General features: G+C 32.2%; 1 protein-coding gene across 1 annotated transcript; it reads right to left on the bottom strand.

Annotated features, from left to right (window-relative positions):
* Window positions 1-1,105: 1,105 nt before the first annotated feature.
* Window positions 1,106-3,568, bottom strand: LOC127725469 (uncharacterized). Its single transcript, XM_052232460.1, has one exon. The coding sequence runs from the start codon at window positions 3,245-3,247 to the stop codon at window positions 2,306-2,308; it is 942 nt and encodes a 313-aa protein (XP_052088420.1). The 5' UTR covers window positions 3,248-3,568; the 3' UTR covers window positions 1,106-2,305.
* Between the last annotated feature and the right edge of the window lie 10,111 nt (window positions 3,569-13,679).

Genomic DNA, 13,679 nt, shown 5'->3' with positions numbered 1-13,679 from the left:
TACTTTGCGAACTCTGTCCTTTGATAACTGTTTTGACAGGAAATTGTATTTTGATTTTTCATTCCAATTACATGTTTAATAAGCTTTTTGAAGGTGTTGATCAAATGAAAATACAGTATAAGAATTAAAATAAACTTAACAACTTAATGCAAAAAGGAAGGCATTGAGCTAAATAGTCTGGCCATGAAAGTTATCAGGTACACTGAAGATTTGTGCCTCTTGTGAGAGAGAATATTTACATTAATTGATTATATTATAAACAATAATCTGCCGTAAAACTGACAAAACAATCTAAAAATATTATTCTGTTCAATATATGTCGGCATTTTAAAAGTTTTGAATTGACATGTGATCTTTATTGGATGATATTCAAACATCAACAGATAACGATTATGATTTCTTTTTTGGTATAAATTTGATTTATTCTTGTAAAATTTTTACAAAAATAAACAAATGTTTCACAAATGTTTTCTGAAATCATATACAAGCTTGGTTTTATTGTCGTTCGCTAAATGTTTAGTGGCACTTGAAATATTTCAAGTTAGTTCAGGACGAGAAAACATTAACGAAAACTCTTTGATGAACAGCGAGAATTTTTGTAAAATGAATTTGGCTTACAGCAGGCCACATTGAGAAACTTCAATTGTTGCAATGGTTCTTAAAAGTGCCGAGAGCATGACACTATCCCATTCCTACCGGACGTGGCTGCGTGTTATAATGGAATATACACCCTACATTTGGGTGTGGTTGAAGGCTCGGTGGTCAAAGTATTTTAAGTAAGTCATCTGCATTTATACTAGACTGACAAATCTTGATGTGGGTTCGAACCCCGCTCGTGGCGAGTGTGTTTTACCCCGATTTTATTAAAACTTTTCTACATCTTTCCGGATTGTTTTGTACATAAATCAGGCCGTTAGTTTTCTCGTTTGATTTTTTTTACATTCGTCATTTCGAGGCCTTTTATAGCATGTTATGGGTTTTGCTCATTGTTGAAGGCCGTACGGTGACCTATAGATGTTAACTTCTACTTCATTTCATTTGTTTTTAGTAAAGGTTGTCTAGTTTCTTATTCTTATGTCATACACCAACAAACAAACGAACAGTCCATCTGTAACTGATGATATATTATTTAAAAAAAAAATAAACGAATAAAATAAAACGGTACAAAGATATTAGAAATAAGAAAGAAATGTGCCCATTATGTATAAGTAAAAATTGTTTGAGTGGGATAAGAGAAACAATCATATGTACAAAAGCTATAAACAAAGATTATTATTGCTAAATATTTAAAAAGAGCGATCTTTAATCAATTCAATATTACCTACAAATATTAATTTGAACTGGTATTTCCGTTAATTGAATTCATTAATTAATGGTTTTATCTTCAAGTATTTTATTACAGGTGCGTAAAATGGAAAACAACATTTATATTTTCGAAACGGTGTACCAAAATTATCATTTCAAAACAGCATGCTAAAATAACCTTTTCAACTGATACAAGCCTATCCGTTTATAAATACACGTAATACATGTATGATATTAAATTATTCTTTTTAGGACATGAATAGAAACGTTTTCATCAAACATGAATAAGAAAGGATATTAAAATTTAATCAAAGTGAATTGCATGTTCATACGTAATATGCTTTCATAATGTCAGTGTTATTAAACAATGTAGTTTATAAGACATGTATGCCAGATGAATACAAATGACGTCGGTTATGATCAAACCGTGTTGTATAACATTGATAAATGAGCACTACATGTATTTAACCTTTGTAAAGTCTTCCTATGATGAAACTTCACTAAATACACATTGGTTATGTAGGATTTTGGATTAAAGTCCAAAAAACGTGAATGTTGAAATACAAACAAAAGCATTAACAAGTAAAACATTCAGATATTTATGATAACATGAATAAATTCACAACCAACTTTGCAAAATGGAGATAAAATATTATAAACAAATTTCTTTATTTCAAAAGAATGTGTTTTTTTCTGTATAAACTACATGTATGAATGAAAAGCTCAAATAAATGAAGGAAATTAGCAACCCTGATACGAGAAACATTTCCCTTAAACATTAAAATAATTCAAAACAGATCTTAGAATAAAACATATCTTACAATTAAACAGATCTTAGAATTAAACATATCTTAGAATCAAACAGATCTTAGAATTAAACATATCTTAGAATTAAACAGATCTTAGAAGTAAACAGACATATCTTACAATTAAACAGATCTTAGAATTAAACACATCGTCATTGAACTCTATTTACAAAAAAAATAGGATTTTTTTTTCTTCAAGTTTTAGAAATTTTTGTAGCCAGTTGAGCTTGCTTAATTCTTTCATTATCCACAAACAATTTTACAGAACGAGATACTGGGTGCTTTTTATTGAATTCCTCCTGTGACCTACAGAATGCTTTAATCCTGTCTTGAATTCCAGACTTTGCCACTGAAGAACTTGACGAATGATTTTGACTTACGCCAGAGTATTTTGAACTATGAAGCATTTCTACTACACCAGGAAGATCACTACAATATTTCGTTTCCACTAAATTGATAAAGTTTTTTATTTGTGCGTCAGAAAATAAGCACACGGTATGATGTGTGTTTGTTACATCAAAATTGGTTTTCATCTCTATTTCATACTGTTTAATTATCCTCTGTATCCTCTCACATGTTCCACATAATTTGTCATGTTTACAGTCATTATGAACGGACGCTTGCTTATTGAAAACCGGTCTTTCTAAATCATGTGATGGCATAGTCGCTGGCAAAGATTTCGGTCGAGATCTTGGCGAGACAGTATTCCCGGCAATGTTTCCATTTGATGTATTACAATTTTGTAAAACACGGGCGGATCGGATTCTAAATCGACGTTGGTGTTGATTATACTGTTTTTCGAACATAGTTTGTTGCTTTGCAAAGTGTGTTCGTAATGTATCTAATCGACTTTCTTCCGTTTTATTCAATTTTCTGGCTTTTGTTTCATTTTCTGTTTGACCAGCAACCATTGGGATACCAATATTTCGTTTTGTCTTTTCAAATTCGAACTCTGGTATTTCCGATGAGTATTCACCATCCGCAACAACACCATTAAATAACTGCTCTTTAGATGGCAAATCTCCAGTAGAACAGCTTAGACTTGGTAATGATGTTAAAAGTTGAGCTATATCTGCCTCGCTGTGAGAATGCTGGAACGATACTTCCTTCTGTGCAGTTTTCTTAGAAAATGCCATTGTTACAACAAAATAAAATATAACTTAAATATTTAGAATATCAAATGGAAAAATACACATACAGTCACATTTTGAATACAAATTCCACATAATATTCAATGAAATCTATAATTTAAAAAAAAAACTGCATATTCCACAATTTACAAAATCCTCACAAATATATAAGGTAAACTTAGGTCAGTTTTCTCTCCATGTCATCGTCATAATCTGTTTATTTTACACATATTCGAACCATAGATAACGAGACTAAACTTTTCAACACTGACGATTTAAGCTCAAACCTCAACAGATTTAAAGCGCATAGTATAACTGTCAATCATAGAGAAACGCATAAAAATTATAGTATTGTATATCTAATATGAAAGGTAGTCGTGTTTAACTTTAAAAACGTTATTGGTTTTAAATCAATCTGGAAACTTTTAATAAGCTCCTGTCGTGCCTTTCAACGACAAGTAATCAATTTATCAAAATAGAATAAGACTAGAATAAACATGTTGAAGTTTCATATCGATATTTAAAACTATTGAAGATTAAGATCTAACATTTTTCTACTAAAAAGTATACTTTAGGATATATTGATCAAAATTTATGACACGAATTTATGTTTCGATGCAATATACTCGATTTACAGTATTTTTTTTAATAGATGGTTTCTTAAATGTATAGGTTTTTGTAAGGAAATTATACATATCAAATACAGAGGTTTTTTATAAAGAAGACACAGCAAGCATGCAGATAACATCTTAAATATTTAATATGTTTAAATGTCATAAAAGTGGTGTATTGAAATGTAGTCATCTGTATGTAAAATGTTTTTTGTAAGAAGAGAAATAACACTGTGAGTGTATGATCGTACAAAATTGGATTAGAGACGACGTGGTGAAGGTTAATATGGTTGGTTAACGTTCAGTGTGAGGTCTCAGAGTCTTCGAGTACAAAATATAATGAAAAATGAGTGTTTAATGAGATGTAAGAATTTATTAACGTTTTCTCGTAAATGTAAAAATTCATTAAAGTTTTCTCTTAAATTTCCTTTGGATCATGGATTGTAATGGCCGTACTATCATGTTTTACAATACATATAGTTACTATATTTTGCAGGTTTAGGTCATATTGTGTAAATGTGTCTGTCAATCATTGGTTTTTGCCACTCCAGCTGAACCCTAAAATCTCAACCAAAATGTTGGAATAGAAAAATGATCACTGGAACTTCCTGCTGTGATTTTCTAGAACAAAACATTTTAAGTATAAGAACACTTATATATCTTTTTATCTTTAGTAAATCCTTGATTCACCTTGGTAAAGTTGGAGAATGACATGTTATGGAAAAAAATCGTACCTCTCTTTATGGTTTCAATTCCGGAAATAAAATTCTCACCATTTTCCCGACGGACCTGCATATTGAATGCATATTGATATGCTATGGCATTCATCACCAATAATAGCGCCTGCATTACCGTTTTCCATGTTTGTAATTTTTTATAAAAAAATACAAAAAAAAAATAACAATAATCCAGCATCGAAATGCACAGAATTGTAATATTACGTACATATCTAATACACAAATTCCCATTGACCTTCATTAAAGTTGAAATCACCAAACTTAACCATGAAATCTTGAACATCTTGAAATTTCGACTTCTATAAAATGTTGAAATTTGGCTCTTAATATAACCCAAAATAACAACTTGTTACAAAATATCAAGAATTCTCTTGACAGAAAAATAATCATGAAAATAACAATAAGTTTATCGAAGGCTCAGAAAAGCTCTTAGACTATTAAAATAACATTACATTTTGTTTCATTAAAAAGTGGCAGACATTCATTTTAATAAAACCTTGTCGCAGATGAGGAAAAATTAAAACATAGCTTCATACAACACTTTAATGGATGTGTTTTGCATGACAGCAAACAAGGGGAATACGTCTGGTGATATTGTTTATTCCAATTATACTGAGTTGTACAAAAAATACGACTATTACAAAAATATAGCTTATTTTCAAGCGGATATGTGGGTCAAGATTGGCTCTGGAAAAGGGATATTGATCCTTTAGCGTAAATTTCAGATTGCATTGGTATTTTAAACAGTTGTTAGAACAACAATGCAAACATAAATGTTCACGTTGTTTTAGACTCTTTGTTAATTGTGTTATAGGGGTGCTGTCAAGGTGACACATCATTTTATTCCTATTGATTTATTTTTTTCTGAATCGTCCAGTGCAAACTATATTTTATATAAAAACAAGTGTGGACACAGATGAATGTGGATAGTATGTCTGGATGTTTGACAGTGTTTTATATGACAAAAGGAGTTCTATGTTTTTCCTATATGGTGTTATTAACTGTGTTGCACGATGACAACCAACCTGAGCATGAGGAGTGTTGTTTATTTAATATTTAGATTTTATGTTCAAGAGGGCATGGAAGAGACACTAATTGCATTAATGACCAAATGATTATGATAGAATATTTTCCACATCTTTGATTTTGGATAAATTTTGTAGCTAGGAGAGCAACACATAATAGGTTCATTTTTTCATGTGATTTTTTTTTAAATGGGAGATGATATCTGAGAACATGATATCAGGAGGCTGTAATTCAGTGGTTGTCGTTTGTCTATGAGTTACATAATATTTGTTTTTCGTTTATTTTGTGTACATAAATAACATAAATGACTATGCGTTATGGGTTTTGCTCATTGTTGAAGGCTGTACGTTGACCCGTAGTTGTTAATTTCTGTGTCATTTTGGTCTGTTGTGGAGAATTGTCTCATTGGCAATCATACCACATCTTTTTTATATGTATTTGCTCACTATTTGTATGGTTCTATTTATATTACTTTGTGGTGGATTGTCAGTATCATTAGTAAAATATTTTGTTAAAATGTCGAAATTGTTTCTCAGATTAGAAGACATTTATTGGTTTTTAGTAATGAAAATGCCTGACATGATGCTTGGGGCTAGATGAGCTAGAAAGTAAACTTCTGTGTTGTTTTTTATCAATTCTTTGATAACATCTCCTCCAAAGCTGGCCGAAGCAAAAAAAAGTTTTGACCAATATGAAAACGATATCAACAAAAAAACCTTTGTGAGCATGCTTCAAAGACTCATAACTGCTCCAAAAGTAATCTGATAGAATTTCAAGCATGTCAAGTGGGTATTATGAAAATCTACTTAATATGTCTAAATATCAAAAAAGTTATAGTATTCAATATGAAAAAGGTATTGCAAAATTATTCTCTTTTCATTTTTTTTTGTTATATGGATACAAATATAAGTGATACCAATACAGTATTTGTTGTGGTATGAAAGTGTAGTAATTAACATTTACTGTAACAATGTTAATTCACACAAATTAAGAAATAAACAAATGAATGAAAAATGTTGAACATGTACAATGAAATATAGTTTTAGAAATCAATTAGGCCAGATAGGCCTTATAAATTTTTTTTTTTTTTTTTTAACATACTGAATGACCATTTACACTCAGGACCGAGTCATCAGTAGGCAGTACAGATGTATTAAAACAACCTAGCATCATATTGCTAGTAGCGAGTGTAGCATTGTCGGGTAAATTTGTTCTTTTTTTAAAATTTGGTTAAAGGACAAAAAATGTTTGGTTCAAATCATAATAAAATGCTTTTATCTCCTTATTACTTACATTGTACATAGAATGAATACTACCCTGACAAATCCTTGTACATGAGAGTTGTCTGTCAAATCTTTATTTCACAAAGAATGAATTGCATAACAATGAACTGAGCTCAAAGCAAAGCACTTTAATAATACACTTAGACAAAGAGCTCAATCCAGTGATATACTTTGTACTACAGGTCCTTCATGAACATCCTATCCACCAAAACCATATCTCACAAACATGCCATACTACATGTACATGGTTCAATCAGAAGTCCTGAAAAAGATATGAATTTTATTATCATATTTTAATTATACATATTCAGGTTAAAAGTTATATACTCCAATGGCAGTCTTTCCTGCTAAAATGTCATGTGTAGAATGTGATATATCATTTTTGGGTCTATATGGGTACTGTCCTTTATATTCATTAGGTCATTTTGACACAACAAAATATATAGAAAATGTTAACTTTGATCTGGAAATTGAGTTCTTTTTCGCAAAATAAACCCACTTAAACTAAACTTTGAATGCAAAAGACCCCTAAATGGCTAACAGATATTGCTATAAAGAATAGTCCATGATGATTATTGTGATTAAAGAGTTCATGAAATGTACACTGATTCTGTCAGTTGAATGGACTAGAATGAGATAAGTTATATAAACATGAAGGTTTTTTCAACAGTTGTGGTGTAAATTAAATCAGTTTTATTTTATGGTTGACATATTTAAGTATATATGTAGACCATTGGCTTTTCAACACATTGATATTTTACAATATCGATTATCTATTTATTGTTATATTGTTGGTATTTTTCACCTTCCTAAAACAGTTATAACGCAACATGAACGCAAGCTTAATAGATCTTGATAGGGTGTCCTCACATATTTTGACGTTGCTGAAAAATTTTGGTTAACATATGTATCCTCTTCTCATCGTTTTTCGTGCTATTAAGAATGCATACTGTCGTCACAATTTCCATTGAAAAGGCATGCATAGTACAAATTCATATGACCAACGAAAACATATGATCTGACCATATACATGTACATGTATGTATAGGTTATCAGCTTTTCTACACATATTAGCCAGTAAGTCGCAATGAACCTATTATGGCGAGTGAGCGCAGCTAATGAGCTAAAATGAATCAAATTGTGTCCTCAGTGGGGGATATTTTAAGGGATCTATATGAAGAAAACCTGATCATCTGTTTATCGTTCTATTACTGGCTTTTTCACCTCCCTAACTTGGCCTAAGACAGTTTTTACAGACGAAAGCAAGCTTGATAACTACTCCTCACACACATGTATAGATTATCGGCTTTTCTACACGAGTCATGAATATCGTAAAATGTTAGCCAGTGAGCAGGCCCGCAATGAACCTTTTTAGCGAGTGAGCCCAGCTAATGAGCTAAAATGAATCAAATTGTGTACTCAGTCACAGTTGGTGATATTTTAAGGTATCTACACAAAGAAAACCTGCTTATATAAATCTCAGTGGCAGATCCACAACTTTTCATAAAAAGGGGGTGGCCGCTGACTGACCTAAAGGTTGCCCACTCCCGTCATGCTTCCCCAGTGGCGGATCCGGGGGGACGGTTCCAAGGGTTGGAACCCCCCCTTTTTTTGGACGATCAATGCATTTGAATGGGGACACATAGTTGGAACACACACCCCCACCATTTGTCCCTGAGTTGGGAACCCCCCTTTTATAAACTGGCTGGATCCGCCCCGCTTCCCTAGAAAATCAACCAAATTTTCCCCACCCCCTGGATCCGTCTATGTAACTGTTTATCGTTCTGCGTAATACTGGCTTTTTCACCTCCCTTACTTGGCCCTAGACAGTTGCTTATCTGTTTATCGTTCTGTCACTGGCTTTTTTTAGACTAGAGACTTCATGTGTACAAACCTGACGTCAAACTCGTGTACTATAAAAGAAGAGACAAATAATTTCACATTAAATCCTGTAACATTACATCTAAAGATAATTACAATCCAAAGTAAATTATATTACGATGTCAATGGACTAAATTCCCGCGCAAATGTCATCACTGGGATAGACCAAAACGAATTTTAGGTTTATGTATCATTCACATTCCGATCAATTTACTCAGTTAAATAAAATATATGTGTTAACTATTTTTATATTGGTTTTGAATTTAGTTAATCTATCAGAAAAAAGGATTTATTTCTAGCAGATAGCCCTCAATACTATACACCAACTCGACACTAAAGCTATAAAACCCTAAAACATAATAGTATATGGAATCGTCCAAACGGATTACCTAATATTGATATAGGTGAAATATGTAGATTCAGAATTGTGTACACAGAAATAAGATCAGAAATAAAGTCCTATGTAAGGTGAAAACAATAACACAACTGTATAAAATCATTGTTTATTAAATTTGCTTGCATTAAGAACCATGAAGTTAAAATTTATAACGATTACGTTTATCCTGTCAACCCCTTTTCTTCATTGCATCAAGGCTTCCGTTGCTTTACATCGAGCAGCAATTCAACCAATCGGGGAATGTTAAGTTGGGACATACCTCTATTTTTGGAAGCGTGATCTTTACATCGAGGCTTGCGTTGCTTTACACCGAGGCCACAGTAGTTCGACCAATCGGGAAATGTTTATTTGGGGCATGTGACCTATTGAACTGCAGGTTTTATAATATTTTAATCGAAATTGTAGAAAAATGAAATGTTGTTAGTACATACAAAACAGAAAATGATGAATACTTTTAGTAAAAGATAAATTGGATCCGGGTTCTGTGTATTCACATCATTTGTACAACTCTCCTTACTGATGCCATTTTTTGGAATTTCTGTGACCTAAATGGTTCGCGAAAATTAATATTTTATTATATATATAGTAATAAGAGAAAGTGGTGCGATTGTCAATGAGACAACTATCCAACATAGTGCAAATGCGTGTAAGCTACAATAGGTAATCGAACGGCCTTCATCATGACCACAACCTATACCGTATATAGTCCGATATAAAAGGCATCCGACATGACAATGTAAAATAATTCAAATGAGAATTCATGCACATTTTAGACGAGAACAAGTTGATAGATCTGTATATACAACAGAAATTAAAAAATAAAAGGAACGGATGGCAATTGTGCATTGCAAAAACCCACCTATGGAATTCGCAAATAGTAGTTGTATGAGTTCTTCTACGTACTTAGAACATGGCATAACTCTTTAAACGTGGTTGTGATTTTAACTACCCGATTAAACCAAACGAATAACCCCGAAAAGGGTTTTCGTGCTGGACGGTTATGACGTATTGTGACTACGTTTACTTACTAACTTGTAATATGAATGTAAGGAGAATGACAAGCGTTCAACAGATCAGTTTAGCCTATATATTCAGTCAGTGCCTCAAACAGATTACATTGGCATCGACATTATGACTGAAACAGTTTTACAGGCTCCTTACTTTAAAATGTGGCGGCGTAATCATGTTTGTGAATGTACAAATATTCCTTATCCTGGGTCATTGGAATAACAGCGCAACATACGAACAAACTGTAAAAATCTTTTTGAAATGGCTTGACTCATTATATTGACACAAACCAAACAAAGAAACAAATAACTGTTTTCCCAGACTATCATTTCAGCTTCTTGTCATTCAAGTATTTTTAGAACGAGGGATTTTTTTAAAGGAATGTACATTGTATACTCCACGCATATATAAAGACCCTCTTGTAAAATGTTATAAGACTTGTCTAATTTTTCCAATACAATATATTCTGATACATTTTGATTTTTTAATAATAATGTTGACGTCTTCATTTGACGGAAACTCCAAGTCTTGAAATTGTACATGCCAGGCAAACACCATCTTTCGGGCATGCACGTGAGTTGAACAAGTTAAATCAAAAGAAAAATTGTGTAATACATTGTACAGAACTAGGGGATGTAAACGGAGCAATAGGTTTCATAAAAGAGAGTGCGGGGAAAAGGGAAGATAGAGGTAAGTACTTAGCTGTATCAAGATCATATAAAAAACATCAGAATAAACACTTAATTTTTCTCTTAGATTCTACTTTAACGACGAGTGCGCAATTGTTTCATTGATACCAATATTAGCTACAAAATTTAGGCATATATGAAGTGTATCACATTTATGGAAAAATATTTTAAAGACCTTAAACCGTATAATTCCCCCTGTGTAAACGTATACACATGAAGGTTTCAGTAGTTATCGACCTTCTAATACATTCTACATAATAAAACACAGAAAGTTGTCACACTATATTGTCCTACATCAAGACGACACCTTACATTTTGACATACTTTTTGCTCAAACCAATGTCTTCATTTTCAACCAAAGTTGTTCAATTACACCTCATTACAATATCTTTCTGCTCCCGCGAATATTTGAGTATATATGTCTCTTTAGTTTTTGTACCGACTGGGAGAGGAGAAAGGGAATAAACATAATCCAGTAAGACGTAAAAATAAGTGTACAGTTTAAATTTCCATACAGCCTCCACTACCATCATTCAACGATTTCACCCACCTTCAAACTATCATTATGAAGTTCCTTCGGATGAAATTGTCCTCATTTAACGTTGTATGAGTCAAAATATTGTTCGCTTATAATCAAATAATAAAGCATACATTAAGTTCTTAAGGTGTTTATGTCTTATGCGTCATTGGCTTTCAAATTAGTGGGTATGAGCGTTCCAGATGAACGTAAATCCAGAAAAGTATTTCGGACGAATGAAATTAATAGAGTTTTATTTTTAATCAGCACTTTTATCTAATAACTTGTCAGTTTATTTTAATGCTCGAATCACGTAAACACTTGATTTATTCAGTTTTCGCGTGATTGATATTCAATGAGATCTATGGACAAATCATATTAACTAAAAACGAGTTTGCAATCTGTGTACAGAAGGTCAGATTTATCTCTCGCAATCTCCAACCGTAAGTTCCTTTTATGGTGCCATTGGGAAACCATAGTTAAAGAAGAGAGGCGAAAGATACCAAAGGGACATTCAAACTCATAAGTCGAAAATAAACTGAAAACGCCATGGCTAAAAAAGAAAAAGACCAATTAACAAACAACAGTACACAAAACACAACATAGAAAACTAAAGACTGAACAACAAAATCTGGAGGTGCACTCAGGTGCTCCGGAAGTGTAAGCAGATCCTGTTCCACATGCGACACCCTTCGTGTTATTCCTATAAATTACGTTGATACGTACCAAGTGATAAGGCTTTACAAAATAGCGGATTTGTAACTGACATCTTAGCTAACCCTCAGACATCACCAAAGTAATAAGCTATTGGTAAAGTAAATGTTCTAGCCCTGAAACTAGACCGATTGTGAGACTTTGAAATAGAAACACGATTGTCGTGAAAATGGATAGACGAGACTATTACCGGTATAAACAACACATACATTGAAAAATAAAAAAGCACACAATACAACACTTAAAACTAAACCAAGAGCAACACGAACCCCTTTAAAACGAAACCAGAAATGATCTTAGATGCGTCGAAAGGGTAAGATCCTGTTCCACACGTGGCACCCGTCAAGTTCACCTTAGATACACCATAAAAATTTTAATTAGTTATGAGCGAATAATATTCGAACAAATCTTAGGAATTTTAATTAGTTATGAGCGAATAATATTCGCACAAATCTTAGGGTGTGTTTCATTATTTAATCTTAATTTTACACTCTTTAGCCGTAGACTCATCATGACAATGAGATATGACGCCGTGTGTTAACCTCATGTGAAAGAAATGTATGATTTCGATTTCTGTGTGTTACTAAAATAATTATTTAGTAGACTTTTGTTTGTCATCAAAAGTTTTGAGAGTCAAAAATATGAAATGGTTGAAAGCATTTAACATAAAAGCCTCCATAAAAAAGCAAAAACTGTTGACATTAACTGATCCTAAGATATTCACAACAGTAACGTAAGTACAATTATATAACTTATGAACTGTAAAATAAATAAAGTCAATGACGAGGTAGTACTTTCTACCGAGCGGACGTCTTAATGGGTTACCCAACATTTTGACTAAACTAGATTTGGATATTTGAATTTTCATAACCTTTTGACAAGATATGTACTTTGACTTGTTGACAAATATATAAAAAGTTCAAGAAATTTTAACCACACAATTTGCAAGAATAATTTATTCGGATATATAACAGTTTGAATAACAATCATTTTGATCATCGAAAAAATTGATTTCTCTTTATTGATACATGTAGTATGTGATTAAAACATTCAGCTGATTTTAAAGAGTAAACTCCCTTAGGTGTTCTGTAACCCCTTACGTATTTTTTTTTCGACCAGCACTTAGTTATCTTAGGTGACGGTGGACATACAAGACAAATTATGACAAAATTTCGAATGATTAATTTAAAAAGGGCAAACTGTTGTATAATATAACAAGTAACATTTGATTGATTGTCTTTATTTCCTCCAATATATGAAGATTGACATATAGTTAATACATAAAAATGGAAATTAACAGCTATATACAACATATTATGAACACAATATGACAATAAGGTCATTACACTACATGATGTTTATAATGTCCAACACATAATAAATACAAAAAAGAGAGAACAAATGCACATACAACTTTGCCTATTTAGTGACCAAAATTAAAATTATGGTAAAATAAAACACTTTTGAAGTGATTGTACAATTTCAACATATGACCCGCTAAGCACAGCATCAGTTGTTTCCACACATCAGAGTTCAGTTGTTTTACATAATCATTTACTCCACCAAGTAATGTCA

Source organism: Mytilus californianus, unplaced genomic scaffold (genome assembly GCF_021869535.1).
Source record: "Mytilus californianus isolate M0D057914Y unplaced genomic scaffold, xbMytCali1.0.p SCAF_15, whole genome shotgun sequence".
Classification (NCBI taxonomy): Eukaryota; Metazoa; Mollusca; class Bivalvia; order Mytilida; family Mytilidae; genus Mytilus; species Mytilus californianus.
Note: the sequence above shows the minus strand (reverse complement) of the source record. Positions and strands in the feature narration are given on the sequence as shown.

What these genes read in the sequence shown, in the direction of transcription:
- LOC127725469 (XM_052232460.1), bottom strand. Translation starts at nt 3,247, where the DNA reads ATGGCATTTTCTAAGAAAACTGCACAGAAGGAAGTATCGTTCCAGCAT.